Raw genomic sequence first — 26,196 nt, 5'->3', positions numbered from 1 at the left:
CCTGGCCGGTTGGCTCAGTGGTAGAGCGTCGGCCTAGCGTGTGGAGGACCCGGGTTTGATTCCCGGCCAGGGCACACAGGAGAAGCGCCCATTTGCTTCTCCACCCCTCCACCGCGCCTTCCTTTCTGTCTCTCTCTTCCCCTCCCGCACCCAAGGCTCCATTGAAGCAAAGATGGCCCGGGCGCTGGGGATGGCTCTGTGGCCTCTGCCTCAGGCGCTAGAGTGGCTCTGGTCGCAACATGGCGACGCCCAGGATGGGCAGAGCATCACCCCCTGGTGGGCAGAGCGTTGCCCCATGGTGGGCGTGTCGGGTGGATCCCAGTCAGGCGCATGCGGGAGTCTGTCTGACTGTTCTCCCTGTTTCCAGCTTCAGAAAAATGCAAAAAAAATAAAAAAATAAAAAAAAGAATACTATTTACAACAGTAACACAAAATACAAAGCAATAAATCTAACAAAATATGTACAAAATTTTTATGGGAAATAGAAATTTTTATTGAAAGCCATTAAAGAAAAGTTAAATACCATGTCATTGGAAAAAGACTAGATATTTTAGTCTCCCTATACTGATTAATAGATTCAAAGCAATTCTACTCAAAATGTTTGTCATGGAACTTGACAGGTTGATTTTAAGAAAATAAATTACAGTAATTAAGAAAGTACAGTAGTGGCACATGGTAGGCAAGTAAATCAGTGGAGCCGAATAGCCAACCAAGAAATAGAACCATACATATATGTAAACTTGACAGATGACTAAGTGAGCATTCTGCTTGGGTAAAAGATGGACTAGTTAATAAATGAAGTTGGGATCAGGTTATACATATGGGTAAAAATAAAACTGGTTCCCCGTCTCATAAAATACAAAAAAATCAGTTCCAGGTGGACTAAAGACTTTAGATGCTTAACACAAAATAACAACATTTTAGAAGATACCATATAATATCTTTATGACATCCAAATAAAAAAAAAACTTCTTAATAAAACAAAAAGCACATCCATAACGGAACATATATAAAACTCTACAACATTAAAATTAAAAACTCCTGTTTATGAAGACACCTAGTAGACTGAAAGATAAACTGCAAACTGGGAGAATGTTGGCAACATATTTAACCAATAAAGGACTAGTATCTAGAGCAGGAGTCCCCAAACTGCAGCCCGAAGGCCATTTATCCGGCCCCCCGCTGCACTTCCGGAAGGGGCACCTCTTTCATTGGTGGTCAGTGAGAGGAGCATAGTTCCCATTGAAATACTGGTCAGTTTGTGGATTTAAATTTACTTGTTCTTTATTTTAAATATTGTATTTGTTCCTGTTTTGTTTTTTTACTTTAAAATAAGATATGTGCAGTGTGCATAGGGATTTGTTCATAGTTTTTTTTTATAGTCCAGCCCGCCAATGGTCTGAGGGACAGTGAACTGGCCCCCTGTGTAAAAAGTTTGGAGACTCCTGATCTAGAGTACCAAAAAATCCAAAAAAGAGAAAATACATCCTTAATCAAAACTAGGCAATACTACAGACAGGTGTTTGAGTGAAGAGAGAACACAAAAGGCTCATAAATACATGAAAAGATGCTCAGCTTCATTAGTTATCAAGAAAATGAAAGTGAAAGTTATAAAAGAAACTCACACCCATGAAGACTGTCAAATATTAAAATTTGAACAAGTATTGGCATGAAGGCAGAACCAGGGAAATTCTCACACTAGTGGCGAAAGTGTAAAGTTGAAATAAGTTGGTAGGCTTATTGGAAAACAGTTTGTCTAACTTACAGACATTCCCCAAATCCCAGTAATTTCATTCCTAGGTATAGAGTGCTTATTTAAAATGTTGTACAGCCTGACCTGTGGTGGCGCAGTGGATAAAGCATTGACCTGGAACGCTAAGGTCACCGGTTTGAAACCCTGGGCTTGCCTGGTCAAGGCACATATGGGAGTTGATTCTTCCTGCTCTCCCCCCTTCTCTCTATCTGTGTCTCTCCTTTCCCCCTCTGTCTCTCTCTCCCCACTCTCTAAAATGAATCAATTTTAAAAGATAAAAAAAAAGGCAAAAAAAAATAAATAAATAAAATGTTGTACACAAGTGTAGCATGAAGCATGAACAAAGATGTTCAGAGCAGTATTTAACCCAAAGTGAAACCATTCATCAACAGAATCTACAGAATAAATAAACTGCAATATATTCAGAAACACCTCTGTGCGTCCTCAAGAATAAAACTAAAAAATATATAGGTCCTGGCCGGTTGGCTCAGCGGTAGAGCGTTGGCCTGGCGTGCGGGGGGGACCCGGGTTCGATTCCCGGCCAGGGCACATAGGGGAGGCGCCCATTTGCTTCTCCACCCCCTCCCCCTCCTTCCTCTCTGTCTCTCTATTCCCCTGCCGCAGCCAGGGCTCCATTGGAGCAAAGATGGCCCGGGCACTGGGGATGGCTCCTTGGCCTCTGCCCCAGGTGCTGGAGTGGCTCTGGTCGCGGCAGAGCGACGCCCCGGAGGGGCAGAGCGACGCCCCGGAGGGGCAGAGCATCGCCCCCTGGTGGGCAGAGCCTCGCCCCTGGTGGGCGTGCCGGGTGGATCCCGGTTGGGCGCATGCGGGAGTCTGTCTGACTGTCTCTCCCTGTTTCCAGCTTCAGAAAAATACAAAAACAAAACAAAACAAAAAAAAACCTAAAAAATATATATTACATGAAAGAAACAAGTAATGGAAGAACAAATACAATATGATTCCATTTATAAAAACTTCAGAAGCAGAAAAAATAAAACTAGTGATGACATTTAGGCCTCAGTTGTATTTCAGCTCCAGGCCCAGATGAAGCTATGCCATGGTTAACATCAAGATCAAATGCTATGATTAATGACCCACTATCCTGGTGCCAACCAATCAGTAAAGACCTTGGCCTGAAAGGGCACACCTGTGAAGACTGATGAATATTCTTTTGGATCTTCCCCTAAAATCCCTGCCTCTACAAAACAGATAAAAACCCTGTAGGCAAAGGATCCAGAGAGCACTCTCTCACCATAGAGTTCACTCATGATTCTCTCCTCTTCAACTCCCCCCAGACATATTATCTTTGGCTTTCTTTTTCTTATGTTCCAAGAGCCCTTCTTCCGTAACTTGTTTCCTGAGTCCACACAGCCCAGGTGACTCAGTCTTCCATGGCTCACTTCTTCTACCTCTGTGACTTTCTAAATACAGGGGGTCTTTGGGTTATGAAGCAATTCCGTTCCTATGACAGTGAAGTAACCCTAAATTTTGGTGTAAGTCGAAACACACCCTAGCCTAAGTCACTTACCTATCCTAACACAGTTGTAAAATCATAATCTAGAACATAAAAACACAACTAAACCACAGAAAAAGGAAAAAGACATAAATATACTGTACTGTACATTGTACTATAGTAACAGCTGAAAAACTCGTCTCAATTCTTTTAAGTTTTATGGGAGTGAGCATCATAAACTCAAAATGACATCTGTCAAGACTGTCGTAACCCAAGGATCCCCTGTAAATTTCTTGAGTTAAGAGTTCTTGACTCTGAATTCTTTCTTAACAGAACTTAAGAACCGAGGTTCTGCTCCACCACTAACAAATCCATATATTAAATACTAGTTAAAAAAAAATTCTTGTAAAATCTGATTTCTTTCTTAAAAAATAGACAGGTCTGTTATAGTCTCCCTACACTCTAAAAATATAGTTTTATGTGCTCCATGTGGTAAATGCTCCTCTGCATTAAAAGCATAAAATAAAAATAGAAAAAACAGTATGTTTTATGAAAGTATTAATTTATCATTTTAGCAAAAGCATGAGGCTTCCATGAGGAAGACAGCACAAACATTTTCTTTTAAGCCTTCTGAAAAGCTATACTAAATGAAAATATCTAAAAATAGATCAGAAATTTGTTAATATGCATCCATTTAAAATACAGTGTCAAAATCTTTCAATACTGTGTTAATATCCATTTTTTTAAAGATAAAAACTGTTTCTTGGAAAGCTGTTTATGAATATAAAAAAATAATCAATGATAAAAATATCTAAAATAAATACCTTATATCACTTAAAATCTGGAAATACACCTCCAGGAAGCCCTTCCCCAGCATCATTCCCTCCCCGGGCACAACAATATGCTCTGCGTACTTGTTATGTCCCAGACCTCATTTATGCAGGAGAGCAGTCAGAGCAAGAAAATGGGACAAGTCAGATGGTGACAGTCAATCTCCTCTCCTTCACAGCATGCTGTGAATATAATCAGTCCTTTACTTATTTAGGAGACATCACAACCCTTACATTAAGGCCACAGATCCCTGCTAGTTTCTGCTGAGATCATCATTATAGTGAGGATTGGGTTTTAATCCTAATAGGCAGAAGGAAGAAAAATAATGTACTTGAAGTTGTCAGTTTTTAAAAAAAACTTTCTTGTTACTCTCGACAAAGCTCCCCTTAAACAGAAAACAAAATACAATAATAACCACACGTATACCACATTAATCAATGTAAGCCTGTTCTCTGAATGACAAGTGAAAATTCTATGTGAAGTACAGAATACCTGTTTATAGAACCTGATTAAATCAGTTCCCACCAGAACTCATTGATGCAGTGTGTCTCTTCCAGAGAACCCTCAGAGACCTCTGAAGTGCAGAAACACATGTGGAAGGGCGGTAGAGGAAACACCACTCTGCTAATTACACACTGTAAAAAGCCAGGGGCCAGCAAGCAAAACCAAGGATCTGAGAAGTCTGAAGCCAAGTATCCAGGACCAAAACAAATGGAGACAGGCACAAAACAACCTAGCCACCGCTCTACAATGGGCCTGACACATGCAAGCCTCAAAGGACGGATAAATGCAAGCACTCTGCAGTTTGGGAGCTGCCTATCAATTTACCTCTGAACATTTTTTTTATTTTTTACAAAAACTCCTAGTTACACTTTCTCCTCTAACATCCCCTACTTAGAAAAAAACTAATATGGAAATATAAAGTTTTTCCCTATTTATTTTTATAAACCTCTAGTTTTATTAATATATCATAATCAGCAGTTCAAAGTACATGTAGAAGTAAAAATGATGTGAATTATCTTTCCAAATGTCTAAAAATTCTCAAATATGCCAAACCTATTTTTTTCAAAGTTGGACTCACGATGATTAGGATGCATGTACTAGTCTCTCAGGTATTTTAATATCCCAATACCATTTCACTACCTTCCAATACCACGTAAGTACTCAGATAACAAAAATGTATAAGAATCCGGGCATTTGAGTTCCAATTCTTAGTAAAAACAAACAAAACAAAATACAGTATCCTGAATTAGGAAAAGAACATTACGTAAAAGCTAGGAAAACCTAAATCAATCATGGACTTGAATGAATAATGTATCAATACTGGTTCATGAACTGTGACAAACGCACCACACAAAGGCTGCTAGGAACAGGGAAGCCTCGGTGTGGGGCACCTGGGAACTCTGTACCATCGTCACATGTTTTTGAAATGTAAAACTGCTCTAAAACACAAAGTTTACCTTGAGAAAAAAGTAGTATAAAAATTACAAAAAACAGCTTGACCAGGTGGTGGTGCAGCAGATAGAGCGTTGGACTGGGACACAGAGAACCCAGGTTCAAAACCCCAAGGTCGCTGGCTTGAGCACGGGGTCACTCGCTCTGCTGTAGCCCCGCCCGCCCCCCCCCCCCCCCCGTCAAAGCACAGACGAGAAAGCAATCAATGAACAACTAAGGTGCCACAACGAAGAATTGATACTTCTCATCTCTCTCCCTTCCTGTCTGTCTGTCCTTATTTGTCCCCCTCTCTGTCTCTGTCACAAAAAGAAAAATTAAAAAAAAAAAAACACAAAAAAACCAGCAAGCAAAAAGACCAACCAAAAAAACTCCACAAAACTTTAACATTCAGATATGCAATTTTTTTGCTGCTTTTCTCAATATGCATAAAGGAAATATTCATATCTTCACAAAGGGTTATTTTCATCTGAAATCTGTAGAAACATTCATAACCCTAAGATTTACAGGCACATTTCTTGAGAGTTAGAAGTCTCATGAAAAGCAACCATCCCCAGAAAGCACTGCTGAACTCCTTCCTGGTGGTCAGGTCAGGTAAAGACCCACAAACCCACATGAGAAGGATCAAGTGAGCGGATATTGGCATGTACTGATCTTTCCTTATGGAGGTACAACCCCCTCCCATCCAGAATAAATCGGTGAATTAAATTAAAAATAACAGTAAGCCCTGGCCATATAGCATGGTTGGTTAGAGTCTGTCCTGATACGCAAAGGTTATGGTTTCAATACCTGGTCAGGGCACATACAGAAACAGATCAATGTTAGTTTGTCTCTTTCTTCTTACCTCTCTCTCTAAAAACAATACATAAATTAAACAACAAAACAACCAGTGAAACTAAAGAGTAACCTGGTATGTCAGAAAAAACACCTTACCCAAACGATTTCAATTCAAAGGACCTTTAACTTGCTTGAAATTATGCACAATTGTTCCTTGAAATTCCTATATGCTAAATCATTAGCAGGTAACGTAACACAACATCTTACCATTTATCAGAGAAGTAACTTCCCATACAAAAGTAAAACCACCTAATGTCTGATTATCACACACTATGCCTGAATTTAACAGACTCCTGAAATCACCTTCAGTACTGTATTTTTATTATGAATACCAGTGACACAGGCAGTGGTAGGTGTCAGAGTTCTCCTCCAGCTATGGCTCAGAACACTTCTTATGGTATCTGCATGCCCCATCTGCATCCTTCTCTGAGAAATGCCACTCACTGGTGACAAAGTGGGTCCTGGGGCCCTGTGTGTACCACTTTGGAGGAACCCCCAAACTCAAGCTCCCTGTGACCAATCATACTGAGCCAGAAAAAGACACTGAACCATACGGGGCCAACCACCTCTCCCTCCCTTGGAATTACAAACAGGAGAGTCGAGTTCATCTTTCCTGAAACCAGGGACACTTTGACTGAAGGCAGCAGAATACCATTTTCCATGTGCCTCAAGAAACAAGAGTGGAAGCAACTATAGAAAGCAGCAGTGTGAGAGACCACCATAGAATAAGTAGCTGCCACACTTCATGACTTGAGTTTATAAGGCCTAGCAGTACCCCCAGCATCTGGACTCAAGAAGGTGACCAGTAGGCTCCTAAAAAAGTCCCCATTTTACTATAAAAGCCTGAGTGGATTTCTATTATGTAACGAACTGATTTCTAGGTCAAGAATACAGATAGCATCCAGCACACAGAATGAAGAAATAAAGAGTTCATATCTGGCCCTGTTGCTTAACAATGTGACCCCAGTCTCACTACAGACTTTCTCATTTAATAATAAAGGAACCCTAATAGGAGAGAGAAAACTGTGATCCAAGTCCAAAGAAAGCCTCACTCCCATTCTTCCAGCACACAACAGTTACAGAAACCAGGAAATGTTTGTCATGTCCTTACATGTTTTACTTGTCTGCTCCTCTATGTGACGTTATCTCCACCGCCTGGAACAGATCCACACTCCTGATTTTTATTATACTCAGATGTGTAACATTTCTATGCAACCATATATCTTTTTTTGTTTTGCTATTAATTCATAAGCTTTCTTTGTACAAACTCTTCTCCATACATCTTATCCAGCTGTGACTCAAATGTTCCTAATTATTTCTTTATGGATATTCCTTAGAGACAAACCTCAAATCGACATTTCTAAAACTGAACTCCAAATTTTCCCTCCCTCTCACTTCTCTTCCAAACTACACTCTCTCCAATATTATTTAATTTTAGTAAATGCACTTCCAACAGCCCAGTTAACTAGCCAAGTCAAAATCTGGATCGCACCTTTGATTCCTTCCTCTTCTCACTTCCACCCATTTGCCCCTGACAGCCAATCAATTACTAAGTCCTGTCTCATCTGTCCCTCAAATCTGACCACTAAGTGTCCTTCCCTATTCTCACTACCTAGCTCAAGTTACAACTGCTTTTTGCCTAATCACTGTCTCCTAACCAGCCTTTTAATCTCAAGTCTGATCCTGTCCCACTCCAATTCATTCCCTACAATGTGGCCTAAAGGACCTTCACAGACTCTATCTCATTATGTCACTCCTAAAGACACTCTATAGCTTAGACTCCTCAGTTGCTCCACACCTCCCCGGACAAAGTGCAAATATTTTTTTATGTGGCCAAGGTTATGCATGAAATTGATGGCCTCATTTCTTTCCTCCTATTCCTGTAGTATGACCCATGCATTCCAAGTTTTCAAGCTCTTTAAAAAGGCATATTCTTCTATCCTTATTCTCTGAAATACTCTTTACCTGATTCCCATCTGTATCTAATCAACTCTTACAATCTCATCTCAGCTTCAACTCTTCCTTCTGGAAGCTGTTTTCTATACTCCAAGAGTCGGTATGTAGCCCCTTGGTGCTTCCACGGCACCCACACTTCCCTACTGTAGCTGCAGTCAAACCATAATATCATATTTGCCCAAAATCTGTACTCCCCTGACATCTGTACTCCCCACTAGAAGATCAGCTTTTAAGGTGGCTCTCGCTCACCAGAGTATCCCCAACACCAGTGCCTGACATACTCTATGACTTAATAATAGTGGTTGAAAAAATAAATAATTCTACTTTCATATTCAATGCTGGTGTGTTTTACCTCTGAATCTGAGTTACCCTCACTCCCATAGCCTTTGCTAGATAAACCAGGAACAAGAGGCCAAAAGGAAGAGACTTGTGCTGCTCAAAGGAGCATAACCCTACCCTTTCTCCCAAAGCACGTACACAGAGAAAGCAACGGAAGCAATGCAAAGCAATAGTAAGGTCCTAGATTTTCTAAAATGTTAAGATTTCATTGTCAGAATGGCTTAGATTTGTTTACAATGGAGAAAGCTGCAGGCCATGATTTACTGAATAAAATAAAACTCTTTAGTGAGATACCTATTTCCCTCTATGAACATTCCACATTAGTGTCCAAGGGGTACAAAATAGCATTTCATTTAGCGGGCTAAAAGTATGCTAAAAAGCAGTAAAAAACATAAATGTACCAAGAGAATTAATCAGAGTAAACTATTTATTACTTCAATTTAAAAAGTTTCAGCATTTTAAATATACTTTTTCAAAATTTCCTCCCCACTATCTTAAAAATTATATAAGGAGATGTCAGAGTAATGGCGGGGTAGGAAGCAATACCAATAAATCTCCCCCAAAACTCAACAAGATCTTCAACCAGAAACAGAAAAACCTATCCTTGGAGCCTCCAGATGTTTTGCAATACACCCGAAGGTATGATCGAGCAAAAAATTGGCTAAATATATAACCAAACCCCGAAGGAAATAGGGAGTAAGAAATGCTCCGCCTTCCTCACTAACCTAAACAGGGCGGCTTTCACTGGGAACTGAGAATATAGAAACTGAGGTGGGCAAAGGGGGTGAATAGATCCAGGCCGCGGCACAAACGGCCGAACCAGGCTGTGGCACGAAGATCCAAGCCGAGAAAAAACTGTTCCTGTGACAACCCGGGCAATACAGCTAACACTCGCGCCAAACCCAGACAAAGAAAGACAAGTGGGGCAGCCATTTGACCCTATCTCCTGGTCGGTGCGCGCAGATAGTGGGCGAGAGATTCCTTCCAAAACCCCAGGAGTGTGCGCCTGTGTTGTCCCACAGAGAGGCAGAATCAGAGGCCTTTATGTGGGCCGAAAGTGGAATCTCCAGGCTGCTCGAGCGCCCTGGGGGAGACGCGCACAGGGAGGGAGCAAGAACTAATTCCAACACTGGAACTTTTCCGTGCGGGAGGGGGTTTCACTCAGAGGGTGAGGCCACTGGTCTGATATCCTGGTCTGCGCGTGCAGATAGTGAGCGAGCGATTCCTCCAAGTGCCTTGGCAGTGCCTGCCCGAGTTATCCCATAGAGGGGCAGAGTCAGGGCCTTTGTGTGAGCCAAAAGCAGAATCTCAGGCCGCCCCAGCGCCTTGAAAAAGCCGCACATGGGGACGGAGCGAGAGCCAATTCCAACGCTGGAACTTTTCAGTGCGGGCGGGGGGTTTCACTCAGAGGGCGAGACTTCCGGTCTGACATCCTGGTCTGCGCACACAGATAGTGAGCGAGAGTTTCCTACCAGTACCCCGGGAGTGGGTGCCCGCCCGTGTTACCGGACAGAGTGGCAGAGCCAGAGGTCTTTGAGTGGGCGGAAGCCCCGGCTGATTATGCTAGCAGCTCTGACTGACTGAGCCTTACTCAGAGCCCTGTGCTAAGTGGGAATAGAATGGGGAATGGCCAGCTCTTTGAGCCTCTTACTATCCAGGCAGAGGCAGCAGCAACCCCACAGCTGGATTATCAGGCTACTAATTGAGGAAGGAAAGACTAGGAGAGAGGCTCCAGGAACACGGACTCTCTCACTATCGTAGCCTATAAATGCTAATGAGCCTCGACTGTCAACATGATTAAAGCACAATACATGACATCGCTATAGAGACTTATCAACTGCAAACCTCTACCTGAGCATGCCAAAGGGGCAGAACCCAGGGTACAGAGTCACCGACCAGGAAGAGGGAGAGAAAAGAAAAAGCAAGAAGATAACCTCTCAAAATCAAGAATAATCCGCAGACTTTATAACCTATCCCATTTTATTATATTTGTTCATTTGTTTCTCTTATCTTCATCCTTGATTTTTTTTTTTTTCTCCTACAATTTGGTCGTTTAACTCTCTATCGGTCTTACTCTCTCCTCTCCTTGAACTACACACTACCCATAAGTGTTACATCTCTCATTATCTTTTCTTTCCTCTTCCTTTCTCTCTATGAGGATTGCACTCCAAAACCCCTAACTATCTCTCTCTCCCTCTCTCCTCTTCTTTCTTTTTTCTTCTTTTAGTGGTTCCCTCTTTTTTTCTCTCTCTCTCTTTCTTTTCTCCCTCTATATTAGTTTCTTCCTTTCTCCTTTACGTCTCCTCTCATTCAAACCTTAATAACGAACAAATTAATTTATCTGGGACTCAAACTTCTGTTTGTGGCATTTTGGGGGGGTTTTACTTCACCTTTTTAACTCACTAGCAGTGCTCCCATCCCTGGCTCTCCATTTTATAAAGCTCTTGTTCCACTAAATAGTAATTTTTTAATTTGTCCCCCCATTTTCCTGTTTCCCTCTTATTCCTCTCATCATAACTCTTAGTCAACCAACACCTAAACACAAATCATTTTATTCTTGATCCAAATTTTTTCATCATTTGTTTTTTGTGGGTCCATAACCCCCTATTTTTTTTTTATTTTTAATTTTTTTTTTTTTTGCCCCTTTATTGCTTTTCCCCAATTCAGGCCCTCCATTACAGGCATTGTTTGTTCTATTAAATACAATAAAATTCACAGTTCACCACAAGATTTTCTCAAGAAAGAGGGGAGAGGAGAAGAGAGGAAAAAAGGAGGAGGGAATAATTTTTTTTTAATTTTTATATTATTTTATTTTTATTTCATTATTAATTTAAAAAAACAACTTTTTTCGATTTTTTATTTTTTTAACTTTTTATTCTTTATTAAATCTCATTAATACTATCAACAAAACCACCCTCAGATGCCATTAAGGAAGAGAAAATTGAATATCATGGATACAAAAGAAAGAGAGGTAACACAGCTAGATGAGGAAAAACCTATGGAGAAAAAATTTAATATATTGGAAACCTTGGAGCTAAATGACAGAGAATTCAAGATAGAAATCCTAAAAATATTCAGAGATATACAAGAAAACACAGAAAGGCAATTTAGGGAGCTCAGAAAACAACTCAATGAACACAAAGAATATATGTCCAAGGAAATTGAAACTATAAAAACAAATCAAACAGAGATGAAAAACTCAATTCACGAGCTCAAAAACGAGGTAACAAGCTTAGCTAATAGAACAGGCCAGAAAGAAGAGAGGATTAGTGAAATAGAAGACAAGCAACTTGAGGCACAACAGAGAGAAGAAGAAAGAGACTCAAAAATTTAAAAAAATGAGATAGCCCTACAAGAATTATCTGACTCCATCAGAAAGAATAACATAAGAATAATAGGTATATTAGAGGGAGAAGAGAGAGAAAATGGAATGGAGAACATACTCAAACAAATAATAGATGAGAACTTCCCACGCCTGTGGAAAGAACTAAAGCCTCAAATTCATGAAGCAAACAGAACTCCGAGTTTTCTTAACCCCAACAAACCTACTCCAAGGCACATAATGAAATTGGCACAAACCAATGGCAAAGAAAAAATTCTCAAGGCAGCCAGGGAAAAGAAGAATACAACAGATACAGGAAGGCCCATTAGATTATCATCAGATTTCTCAGCAGAAACTCTACAAGCTAGAAGAGAGTGGACCCCAATATTTAAAGTCCTGAAAGAGAGGAACTTTCAGCCACGAATACTATACCCATTAAAGCTATCCTTCAAATGTGAAGGAGAAATAAAAACATTCACAGATACAGAAAAGATGAGGGAATTTATCATAAGAAAAACCCCACTCCAGGAATTACTAAAGGGGGTTCTCCAATCAGATACAAAGAACAAAAAAAAATAAAGCCACAAGTAAAAGCTCCAAGAAGAACACAATAAAACCAAATTTAAACTGTGACAACAACAAAAAGAAAGGGGGGAGAGGATGGAGATTAACAGTAGCAAAGGACGATGGAGTGCAAAAGTACTCACAAAATAGTGCGCTACAATGAATAGGGTAGGAACCCTTTTCATTACTTAAAGGTAACCACCATTGAAAAAACCACCACAGAAGCACATGAGATAAAAAAAGATAGCAACAGAGGAAAGATGTATGGAATACAACCAAATAAAAACAAAAGATAGCAAAATGAAAGAGAAGGATCAAACAAGACACAAAACTAACAGAAAGCAATCTATAAAATGGCAATAGGGAACTCACAAGTGTCAATAATTACACTAAATGTAAATGGATTAAACTCACCAATAAAAAGACACAAAGTAGCAGAATGCATTAAAAAAGAAAATCCAACTGTATGCTGCCTACAGGAAACTCATCTAAGTAACAAAGATAAAAATAAATTCAAAGTGAAAGGCTGGAAAACAATACTCCAAGCAAATAACATCCAAAAAAAAGCAGGCGTAGCAATACTCATATCCGATAATGCTGACTACAAGACAACAAAAGTACTCAGAGACAAAAATGGCCATTTCATAATGGCTAAGGGGACACTGAATCAAGAAGACATAACAATTCTTAATATATATGCACCAAACCAAGGAGCACCAAAATATATAAGACAGCTACTTATTGACTTTAAAACAAAAACTGACAAAAATACAATCATACTTGGAGACCTCAATACACCGCTGACGGCTCTAGATCGGTCATCCAAACAGAGAATCAACAAAGATATTGTGGCCTTAAACAAATCACTAGAGCACCTGGATATGATAGACATCTACAGGACATTTCATCCCAAAGTGATTGAGTATACATTTTTCTCCAGTGTACATGGATCATTCTCAAGAATTGACCATATGTTGAGCCACAGAAACAACATCAGCAAATTCAGAAAAATTGAAGTTGTACCAAGCATATTTTCTGATAATAAAGCCTTGAAACTAGAATTCAACTGCAAAAAAGAGGGAAAAAATCCCACAAAAATGTGGAAACTAAACAACATACTTTTAAAAAATGAATGGGTCAAAGAAGAAATAAGTGCAGAGATCAAAAGATATATACAGACTAATGAAAATGACAACACAACATATCAGAATCTATGGGATGCAGCAAAAGCAGTGATAAGAGGGAAGTACATATCACTTCAGGTATATATGAACAAACAAGAGAGAACCCAAGTGAACCATTTAATTTCACACCTTAAGGAACTAGAAGAAGAACAAAGAAAACCCAAAACCAGCCGAAGAAAGGAGATAATAAAAATCAGAGCAGAAATAAATGAAATAGAGAACAGTAAAATTATAGAAAAAATTAATAGAACAAAGAGCTGGTTCTTTGAAAAGATCAACAAAATTGACAAATCCTTGGCAAGACTTACCAAGGAAAAAAGAGAAAGAACTCATATAAACAAAATCCAAAATGAAAGAGGAGAAATCACCATGGACACCGTAGATATACAAAGAATTATTGTAGAATACTATGAAAAACTTTATGCCACTAAATTCAACAACCTAGAAGAAATGGATAAATTCCTAGAACAATACAACCTTCCTAGACTGAGTCAAGAAGAAGCAGAAAGCCTAAACAGACCTATTAGTAGAGAAGAAATAGAAAAAAACCATTAAAAACCTCCCCAAAAATAAAAGTCCAGGTCCTGACGGCTATACCAGCGAATTTTATCAAACATTCAAAGAAGACTTGGTTCCTATTCTACTCAAAGTCTTCCAAAGAATTGAAGAAGAAGCAATACTTCCAAACACATTTTATAAGGCCAACATAACCCTCATACCAAAACCAGGCAAGGACTGCACAAAAAAAGAAAACTACAGACCAATATCTCTAATGAATAGATGCTAAAATACTAAACAAAATACTAGCAAATTGAATACAACAACATATTAAAAAAATAATACATCATGATCAAGTGGGATTCATCCCAGAATCTCAAGAATGGTTCAACATACGTAAAATGGTTAACGTAATACACCATATCAACACAACGAAGAACAAAAACCACATCTTATCAATAGACGCACAAAAGGCTTTCGATAAAATACAACACAATTTTATGTTTAAGACTCTCAACAAAGTGGGTATAGAAGGAAAATATCTCAACATGATAAAGGCCATATATGATAAACCATCAGCTAACATCATATTAAATGGCACTAAACTGAAGGCTTTCCCCCTTAAATCAGGAACAAGACAGGGTTGTCCACTCTCTCCACTCTTACTTAATGTGGTACTAGAGGTTCTAGCCAGAGCAATCAGAGAAGACAAAGAAATAAAAGGCATCCATATCGGAAAAGAAGAAGTAAAGGTAGCACTTTTTGCAGATGATATGATCCTATACATCGAAAACCCCAAAGAATCCACAAAAAGACTACTAGAAACAATAAGTCAATACAGTAAGGTCGCAGGATACAAAATTAACATACAGAAGTCAATAGCCTTTCTATATGCCAACAATGAAACAACTGAGAACGAACTCAAAAGAATAATCCCCTTCACAATTGCAACAAAAAAAAATAAAATACTTAGGAATAAACATAACAAAGAATGTAAAGGACTTATATAATGAAAACTATAAACCACTGTTAAGAGAAATCGAAAAAGATATAATGAGATGGAAGAATATTCCTTGTTCTTGGTTAGGAAGAATAAATATAATTAAGATGGCCATATTACCCAAAGCAATATACAAATTTAATGCAATTCCCATCAAAATTCCAATGACATTTTTTAAAGAAATAGAGCAAAAAATCATCAGATTTATATGGAACTATAAAAAACCCCGAATAGCCAAAGCAATCCTAAAGAAAAAGAATGTAGCTGGGGGCATTACAATACCTGACTTCAAACTCTATTATAGGGCCACGACAATCAAAACAGCATGGTATTGGCAGAAAAGTAGACACTCAGACCAATGGAACAGAATAGAAAATCCAGAAATAAAACCACATATACATAGTCAAATAATTTTTGATAAAGGGGCCAAGAACATACAATGGAGAAAAGAAAGCCTCTTCAATAAATGGTGCTGGGAAAACTGGAAAGCCACATGCAAAAGAATGAAACTGGACTACAGTTTGTCCCCCTGTACTAAAATTAACTCAAAATGGATCAAAGATCTAAACATAAGACCTGAAACAATAAAGTACATAGAAGAAGACATAGGTACTCAACTCATGGACCTGGGTTTTAAAGAGCATTTTATGAATTTGACTCCACAGGCAAGAGAAGTGAAGGCAAAAATTAATGAATGGGACTACAACAGACTAAGAAGTTTTTGCTCAGCAAGAGAAACTGATAACAAAATAAACAGAAAGCCAACTAAATGGGAAATGATATTTTCAAACAACAGCTCAGATAAGGGCCTAATATCCAAAATATACAAAGAACTCATAAAACTCAACAACAAACAAACAAACAATCCAATAAAAAAAATGGGAAGAGGACATTAACAGACACTTCTCCCAGGAGGAAGTACAAATGGCCAACAGATATATGAAAAGATGCTCATCTTCTTTAGTTATTAGAGAAATGCAAATCCAAACTGCAATGAGATACCACCTCACACCTGTTAGATTAGCTATTATTAACAAGATAGGTAAATGTTGGAGAGGCTCTGGAGAAAAAGGAACCCTCATACACTGTTGGTGGGAATGTAAAGTAATACAACCATTATGGAAGAAAGTATGGTGGTTCCTCAAAAAACTGAAAATAGAACTACCTTAGGACCCAGCAATCCCTCTACTGGGTATATACCCCAAAAACTCAGAAACATTGACTTGTAAAGACACATGCAGCCCCATGTTCATTGCAGCATTGTTCTCAGTGGCCAGGACATGGAAACAACCAAAAAGCCCATCAATAGATGACTGGATAAAGAAGATGTGGCACATATACACTATGGAATACTACTCAGCCATAAGAAATGATGACATCGGATCATTTACAGCAAAATGGTGGGATCTTGATAACATTATACGAAGTGAAATAAGTAAATCAGAAAAAACCAGGAACTGCATTATTCCATACGTAGATGGGACATACAAGTGAAACTAAGAGACATTGATAAGAGTGTGGTGGTTATGGGGGGAGGGGGGAAAGGGAAAGGGAGAGGGAAAGGGGGAGGGGGAGGGGCACAAAGAAAACTAGATAGAAGGTGACAGAGGACAATCTGACTTTGGGTGATGGGTATGCAACATAATTGAAAGACAAGATAACCTGGACTTGTTATCTTTGAATATATGTATCCTGATTTATTGATGTTGCCCCATTAAAAATATAAAATTAAAAAAAAATTATACAAGTATGAAAAAATTTTTTTTTATTTAAAACCTACACAAGTTCAGACTCATAGTGAAGACAGTTGAGGTTTTAGATTTTAATTTTGTTTAAATTTAAAAAAAGGAAAAATTTTCCATGTAGCAAAAACAAAATACCTAACCTGATCCTTCGTGTTGGGAAAACAGCTGTTAGGCTTGCTCACTTCCACACTGCATGATTAATGCATGAGCACGTGGCAGAGACACATGTATATATATATAGTCTATGTAAGGTTATAGGTGCTTGCTCTCAGGGCGGATTGCATGCCTGCCACTGTGAGGGGCCATTTTGCTGTTTGTTCGCCTACTGTCATGAAACGTTTTCTGTCTGTTCGCTCCCACACCACTGCAAGAATCTATTAAATGGGAATGGCCCGACACTTTCCGGCTCCAGTTTCTCTACCATCTGCCCGAATCCAGTGTGCCTGGCCTTGGCTACCTGTATTACACCTGGTGTAGTGGGAGGATTCAATCAGATTGCTATAGAGTCACCAACACCCTTGAAGAGTGGGATAAAGGAGTGGTTGTTCTTGAGCATGTGGTTCCCTGTGGTTATCCTGATGCGGGCCATGGGCTGGGTGTTTTTTTAGTCTGGTGGACAGAAATCGAAAGCTCTGTGCGAGAACCCACTCAAGTTTGAGAGCTCCCATATGAGCCCCAGACTTGAGCACCAACCTGAGAAGGTGCTGTGAATTCAAGACCTCTGGTTTTCCCCAGAAGCCAAAAACTGGCACCAGCAGTCGTTAGAGATAACAGCTACAGGTTCAAGAGCTCCATTCTCAGCTTCAGGCTGAGAGCCAGCAGTCATAAAAGCTGAAGCAGTTAGTGAAGAAGGAATTGCATTCATGCCAGTGGAGTGGCTCTGAGTCAGCAGCAGCAGGCATTTCCAACTCATCCTACTCCTTTAAGGAGGAAGGTTCAGGCTACAACTGTCACAGACTCAGAGCCTGGCCAAAGGTCACCCAGAAGGTAAAACTCAGCAGCCAAAAGAGCCTCAAAAGGCAGGCACAACTCCCTTCGCAAGCAGTTGAGCATTCTGTGGTCCAACTCTACACCCACACAGAGCTGATGGAGTTAGGGATGAAATTCAGGTAGAAACCCACTGAGCCCCTGGCAGCCTGGTTGCTTCAGTTGTAGGACATACGGGGTAGATGGCATCACGCTCTCTGGAACAGAGATGGAGAAATTAGCCACCATTACCACACCTTCCTCCTTGAGATAGCGTCCTCAGAACTGCCATGACAATCCAGGAAACCATACCCTATTAGAATGGGTGATGGCTGCCATTTGTACAATCTGGCAGAAAGCTGGAGACTTGCCGGGGCAGTGAGTTGGTGGCAGTAATATACTGAACTGCAGCAAGTCCTCCAGGAACTAGGTATGAAGAATGCTGCTTTCAACCCGAGGTCCCACGGTCCCGATGAGGAAATATTTACAGCAGGGATGAGGGACTTTATTCTCTGTAGTGCCCTGTCAGCCCTTTTCAGTCACTAGTGGCTATCTTGAGCCCCTATGTGGGACAGCCCATCAATACTGTTACACAGATGGTGGCAGATTTGGGGAAGTGGAGGCAGCACAGAACCATAAGGGTGTGTGGGCTGCTGCTCTGCTGTCCCCCCACTGACTACCAAGAGAAATGGGCCTATAAAGTTTACCCAAACACAGTTGTGGATAGATTTGATTGTGGCCAGGGGAGATAGAGAGAAAATAGATGGCAAGTCTAATAGAGTCCTGTTAGAGCTTTGGTGGCAGCTTAATCTTAATTTGAAACAGACGTTCCAGCCACTGAAAAAAGTAGAGAAAGCTGGCGGCTCTGGCAGCTGCCAAGAAAATGGTTGGTGTTTGCGTCACATGGCTGCAAGATTGCAGCAGCTGAGAGAACTGCAAGGCAGCACAGACCTTAAATGTGTTTGACCCCACCAGGCTCTGTGAGTTTGCTGAGGGGTTTGGATGGGGCTTGTGGCAATGAACAAAGAGCTTATGGAAAGGTGTTGAAGTCCATTAATAAAGAGCTGTATAGATAGTTGCCTATAATGGACCTTTACTTGGTGATTTGTACAGACAGTTTGGCTGTCTGTTGTGGACTAATCATTGAGCAGTATAATGGACTCTTGAAGCAGAGACTGTGACCAGAGAGGGGCACCATTTCCCTTGCTGGATGGACACATCACTTATGGACAGTATGAGAGACCCTGACAGGGGGAGCCAGTACCTGTGGACCTCCTGCACTGGGAAGTTGCTCCCACTCAGTTACAGAGATGCACCAAGGGCACTTTCTTCAATGAACATGGCCCTAGACTGGACAGGCCTCCCCACCTATGATGTGTGCCCTTGTTGGCACTGTTCGGTAAGGGGCTAGAGGTGAGTCTCCAGTTAATTCCCTGGGATCTCTAAAATTGAAATGTGTTATCCCTTGGGTATTTAGGGAAATGTCATTGTGAGGAGCACCTTTGTAATTACTGTCATTTTGGTATAGCTCGTGCTGCTGCTATAGTCTCTGTTTATATAATGTACCTCACTCCTAGCACAGGGACCAACGCGGAAGATACCTATTGCATGGATTGTGAGGCGAACAACCCTAAAGGGGTGTATTGTTGTGAAAACAGATATGCTAGACTTGTGTGTTTGCACTTTGCATGATTAATATGTGAGCGCTTGGCAGCATCATGTGTGTATAGCCTATGTAAGGCTACAGGTGCTTGACCTCAGGGCAAATCATCTGCTGCAGTGGCCACCCGATTTCAAACTTCCAATGAAGCTGACAGGAAATAACAGCAGGGAGCATTCCTTTTCAAAAAAATAATTTGCCGTCTGTAACTCAGAATAAGAACACAGTAGCGTCACTTTTTAAGATCTACAAATATGCCCTATAAGATACAGATGACCCAAGTAACAATCTAGTAATACTAAAGCAAAACTTGTAACTAATGCCCTAACTTTATTAATTCAATATAAGAATGACTTTGCTATCCATATTCCAATACATTTTTGCCAAAGTAAATGCTTACCTGTAAAAATGGAATTCTAAAAAAAAAAAAGGAATGCTGTTCTTTGTGCTAGTCACAATTTAGCACTTGTCTGGTATTTCAAATAAAATTTTGCAGTCTTTATTATTATAATAAAAAACAAATAGAGACTAAGAAAAATACAGATTATTTTAAAACATAAAAATAAGGTGCTAGCTTTCACTGATCAACTCCTGTATATGGGAAAGAAATAAATCAGAAAGTGGAAGGTGAGAAAGTTATAAGAATCATGGACATTCATTGCAGTATAATTAACTCAGAGCCAAGAAAGTTCACAGCAACAATGATACTAGAAAGTTCAATTATGTTGTACTTGAAAAGTTAAGAATAAAATTAGGTAATTTAATAAAAATTAGATAAACTTCTTATTTCAAGGGGGAGAAAAAATATCTGGGTTAGAATGAAAATACATAAAAACATGCAAAGTGGAAACACCACAGCTTACTTAGGGAAAAGAAAGTTTTATTTAAAGTGATAAAGCTGAAAAAATTTCTCCAAAGTAATCTGAAGAGTTCCTGATGAACTCTTGTTTCTATCTCACTCCTCAATACATTAGCCATTTTTTAAAAAATTATTATAACAATTTTTAGAACCTAAGAATTTAGTTTCATTTCCTGAAATTTAGAACCAAGAGGAAAAAATGTTTAAGAGAAAGTCTAATACTCCCCATATCAACCTGAGGGCATCCTTCTACTTAATGAGATATGATCTTCTCTACGTCAATAAAAATGCAACTCATAAAAATGGGATCTTAGCATCAATCTCAATGTTCATTGTATGTTTATAAAATTCTCACCCTCAAATAAATAAGATCTAAACCCAACCAAACAGACTATTTCAATTTAATTTTATTATGAAAACAACAGGAAATGGCAGCAAAGAACTTGATAAGCTCAATTAGCAAAAGGATTTAATGAGGTGATGACATGACATCATGACCTTAGGGTTAGAGATGCAATTTCCCATCTGGTCAAATATAAACATCCAATACAAATGCCAATACCACCTGCTGAATACTGGTAGGCTTTATCTTGAGCAGTCCCTAAGCATTTTCTTTACAACACATATAACTTCAAGATTTTTTTCTTACTTCATTCTGTAATACAATTGCTTCCCCATGAAAAAAAATCAAAAATAAATTCTATATAATGGTTCACTTGAAACAGACATGAAAGCCACAATAAAGCATTAATTGACCAATCACAGTAACAAAACTATCATGATCATTTTTCTTCTAAGTCATAAATGATATTCGTTTTCTACAGCACCTAAGAATCATTTCAACCATGAGTTGTGTTTCTGTGTTCTCAATTTGTAGTGTCTTGATATTGAAATGGATATTTTGGGCATGTATGATACGAATTGGGTCTATAGGACCCTTTCACAAAATAAAAATTCACTGCAATTTTAAACTTAGTATAGTTGTTTGAGTGACACAATGATAAAGCCTTTTAAAATTTTTATATACCAAGTGCAAGGAACCCATTTGTGCCTAATTAAGACCCTTAGATATGTGTTACTAAGAATCATGTTGTTAGGCTCTGGAGGCTGTATTTTTATACTTTGAACAATGAAGTCTGTAAACCAGTGGATAACCAATGAATGCACAGCTCTGTGCATTGATATGGTTTGTGTCCTGAGATGTTTACACAGGTGCTGCAAACGTGCGCGCGCACACACACACACACACACTACACTGTAACTAAACTATAAACGGGTTCAAACACCTGGTCTTGAGAGTTCATACTGTACAGTCAATAGTATGATACTGAATACTTAAACTGCCTGTTTTAACATTTATTTTCCAGGCTGTACCAATCTTTTTAAAAAAGTAAAATTAAAGTTCTTAACATCTGTACCTCCTCCCTAAGCAAATTCACCAGGCTACCGCTGCTGATCCAGTAAATTCTTAAAGTGTTTGGTAGCTACGTGGGGCTTCTCTTTCATTAAAATGTGTCCCCCAGGTATTCATTTTCTTTGTCTCGAGTTAGTAGGTATTCCAGAAATGAGAACATGGAAATTTTTGAACTTACTTGGCTTTCTGAATCCACACACAGTAGTCTGAGATGTAGAGATCATTTAGAATGTAAGCCGGGTCACTTTCCTGAAATATTTTGTGAATATCCAGTAGACACTTTAAAACTGCACTTTTACCTGCAGAAAATTTAAGAAAATAAATCATCCCTAAGAAAATAGATCTTATATTTTTAAACTGAGATATTATTTTTTACACTGAGAGGTAATATATTCATAGCAGTTCAGAGTTTCAATTATTCTTTAGAATATCTTAAATATTTATTAATTACATAAAATTATATCAGTGTTATTAGGTCCAAAGCTCATTATTTTGTCCTTAGGACTGAATAAGCCTTGCCTGACAAGGCAAAGGGGCAGTGGATAGAGCGTCGACCTAGGGGTACTGAGGACCCAGGATCGAAACCTCAAGGTTGCCAGCTGGAGTTCGGGCTCATTGGGCTTGAGGGTGGGGTCATCAGCTTGAGCATGAGATCACAGACATGACCCCATAATTGCTGGCTTGAACAAGGGGTCACTTGCTCTGCTGGAGCCCCCCAGTCAAAGCACATATGAGAAAGCAATCAATGAATACCTAAGGTGTTGCAACTAATGAGCTGATGCTTCTTCTCATATCTCTCCCTTACTGTCTTCCCTGTCTGTCTCTCTCGCTAAAAAAAATAGGCCTTATTCTCTATTGTTATAGCTATTAACTGTGGTTACTAAAAAAAAAAATGAAACACAACTAGGTACATTAACAAAGAAAAGCAACATAAACTAAATGAGTATTTGTATTATTTTCACAAAATGGTGAATAAATTTAAATTTGAAACAGAAGCATAGTGATTAAGAGGCCAAACTTAAAAAAAAAATCATTTTATAAGGAAAAAAATCAGAACATATATAAAAAGAGATAATAGGATGGTTAACTCTCTTGCACTCATCACCTAGTTTCAATAACTCCTAACTTGTGGCCAACCTTGTTCACCTACACCCTGCCCACTCTAGATTATTTTAAAATAACTCTCAGGCTCGTATCATTTCATTTATAACTATTTCAACACTTCAAAAGGCACAGACTTTGAGTCAGGCGGACCGGGCATTAAATCCAGGGTTTACCATACTAGCTGTGTGCCCCTGGGCAAATGATGACACTTCTCTGAGCCCATCTTCTATCTGCAACATGAGGATAGCAATCCCTTCTTTTCAGGATGACAATATGGGAAATGAGATAAGGTTATCTAAAGAACTGAACCTAATGCTGGCCAATAGAAAGTAGCTAATTAAGTATGTGTGGTTATTATTACGGTACTAACATATGAAGGCAGGATTTTTTCTGACTCATTTCCAATGAGGCTCACAAAGGATATAAGAGGTATCAAGTGTTCCCATTTTAAAAAGAGACACAAAATTCTCTATGCTAACCTTGTAAAGAAACTAACATCCCTCCCTCCATGCAAAAAGGGAAGCAGAGCTTTCCCATTACTCTAAAAAGAGAAAGCTGGTTTTTAAGATGGGCCCCTGGAAAGTATAACCTATCTTCCCTGGAAATTGTGGGATACAAAGACTAGTGTCTGCTCCATACCTGATAAGAGACCCCACCTAGAGTCAAGAAGGAGCAGCCTGTGGTGCTGAGTAGAGGCCTTGTTCTGGAAGCAAGTGGTACTAACTGCAATACTGAAAGAGCTCTCTTCCCCATTGCTGGCTTCCCAATCAGGCCAGAATCAGGGAATGGAAGATTTATTTTTTTAATCAAGTTCAAAGGCTACATTTTAAGTACTGCAATGAGATTCATCTTATAATCTAAAGCAGGGGTCGGGAACCTTTTTGGCTGACAGAGCCATGAACGCCACGTATTTTAAAATGTAATTCCGTAAGAGCCATAAAACAACCCGTGTACCTTATACACTATCTAATAAAAATTTGGTGTTGTCCTGGAGGACAGCTGTGATTGACTCCAGCCACCCGCAACCATGAACATGAGCGGTAGGAAATGAATGGATTGTAATACATGATAATGTCTTATATTTTTAACATTTTTTTTTTAAAGATTTGTCTGTGAGCCAGATGCAGTCATCAAAAGAGCCACATCTGGCTTGTGAGCCATAGGTTCCCAACCCCTGATCTAAAGTAATAGATAAAGTTATAAAATACAGTGTGTCCGTAAAATCATGGTGCACTTTTGACCGGTCACAGGAAAGCAAAAAAAAGACAATAGAAATGTGAAATCTGCACCAAATAAAAGGAAAACTCTCCCAGTTTCATACCTATTCAGTGCAGTTCATGTGGGCTCACGCACAGATTTTTTAGGGCTCCTTAGGTAGCTATCTTGTATAGCCTCTACAGACTCGTCACTGACTGAGGGCCTATCAGAACGGGGTTTCTCTTTTTTTTAAAAAAAAAAAAATTTATTTTTATTTTATTTATTCATTTTAGAAAGGAGAGAGAGAGAAACAGAGAGAGAGAAGGGGGAGGAGCAGGAAGCATCAACTCCCATATGTGCCTTGACCAGGCAAGCCCAGGGTTTCGAACCGGCAACCTCAGCATTTCCAGGTTGACGTTTTATCCACTGCGCCACCACAGGTCAGGCAGAACGGGGTTTCTCCACCAAACTGCCGGTGTACTTCAACTGCTTATCCCCCCGAGTAATGTTATTCCTATGTGGTGGCGCTTCGTTATAAACGCGCCGATATTAACGTTGCACTTTGGTCACGGGTTCGAATTTAGCAAGCCACAGAACACACTGAACTTTTCTCTGTACCTTCCACATCTCGACTGGCATGGCTGTGGGCTGTTCCGCTATATACACGGTGTTACATCATCATCTGCGCATGCGCACATGCTGCCACATCATCCTACAGAAACTGGGAGGGTTTTCCTTTTATTTGGTGCAGATTTCACATTTCTATGGTCTTTTGTTGCTTTCCTGTGACCGGTCAAAAGTGCACCATGACTTTACAGACACACTGTATTTACCGTGTCCTATAGGATATATGTTTGTGTGACATAGTATTTATAAAGTGTGTGTGTGTCTGTACTCACACCATCTAGAAACAATGGGATAAAAATATATATATATATATACAGAATGAAATCAAAGGGGAATGGAAGAGAAAATTAAGTTGTTTTCTTTCCACACCATGATGTTCAGCCCTTTCAATTAACTAGTTGTGGTAAATGTTTAATAGTTGCTCAAGGGTATAGATGAATAAGAAATGCCTTTATATAAATTATAAAATGAAATGTAGATATTAATACAAATAAACCGTCACTTCTAAATAGAACAAAATTTCTGAAGACATATTAGAAAAGCTTCCCTTTTTTGATCCCCCTTTTCCCTTTATACTCATTGAATAACGGCAGCTAAGTGATGTTTCATGAGGGATTCTACCCACCCTTCCCAAAAGAATGGATCAGAAGGAAGAAGTGAAAATTGCTGAAGACAGGACCAGATGAAGTAAATAAAGGGGGAAGATCATACACCCCAAGATAATTTATCCAGGAAGAGCAATTCAATGAGCAAGGTCCAGTATTAAGTACTAAAACAGTATTTAAAAGAATAGAGTAGGTTTCTGAGCTTAAGAAATTTGGACTAGACAAATAGCAACAGTGAGAGAGAGAGATGGGAACATCAATCTGTTCCTGTATGTGTCCTGACTGGGGATCGAACCGGTAACCTCTGAACTTGAGGCCAATGCTCTAACCCAGGGGTCCCCAAACTTTTTACACAGGGGGCCAGTTCACTGTCCCTCAGACCGTTGGAGGGCCAGACTATAAAAAAAACTATGAACAAATCCCTATGCACACTGCACATATCTTATTTTAAAGTAAAAAAAACAAAACGGAACAAATACAATATTTAAAATAAAGAACAAGTAAATTTAAATCAACAAACTGACTAGTATTTCAAGGGGAACTAAGCTCCTCTCACTGACCACCAATGAAAGAGGTGCCCCTTCTGGAAGTGCAGCAGGCCGTAGTTTGAGGACCCCTGCTCTAACCAACTGAGCTATCCTGCCAGGGCAGTAGATTGACTTTTCAAGGTAATTTTCTCAATTCAAGAAATGTCTTGAATGGAAGGCAAGGAAAAAAGTGAAAAACAAAAGCTGTATGTTTCCCACTGTTAAAGAAGATAATTTAAATTAAAGATAAATTCCTCAAAAGTAGTGGCTCTGCTAGCCTATGATCAATACTACCTTAAGATA

At 39.3% G+C, this 26,196-nt stretch overlaps 1 protein-coding gene across 6 annotated transcripts in view; it reads right to left on the bottom strand.

Moving 5' to 3' along the window:
• Positions 1-26,196, bottom strand: part of SHQ1 (SHQ1, H/ACA ribonucleoprotein assembly factor) — a 132,989-nt gene that overhangs the window by 34,707 nt on the left and 72,086 nt on the right. For all 6 annotated transcript variants that reach the window (XM_066244844.1, XM_066244845.1, XM_066244843.1 and 3 more), the window contains one exon: positions 22,012-22,132. In XM_066244844.1, coding sequence (XP_066100941.1) covers positions 22,012-22,132 — 121 coding nt within the window. The remainder of the gene's footprint in view (positions 1-22,011; positions 22,133-26,196) is intronic.

Source organism: Saccopteryx bilineata, chromosome 10, assembly GCF_036850765.1.
Source record: "Saccopteryx bilineata isolate mSacBil1 chromosome 10, mSacBil1_pri_phased_curated, whole genome shotgun sequence".
NCBI lineage: Eukaryota > Metazoa > Chordata > Mammalia > Chiroptera > Emballonuridae > Saccopteryx > Saccopteryx bilineata.
Note: the sequence above shows the minus strand (reverse complement) of the source record. Positions and strands in the feature narration are given on the sequence as shown.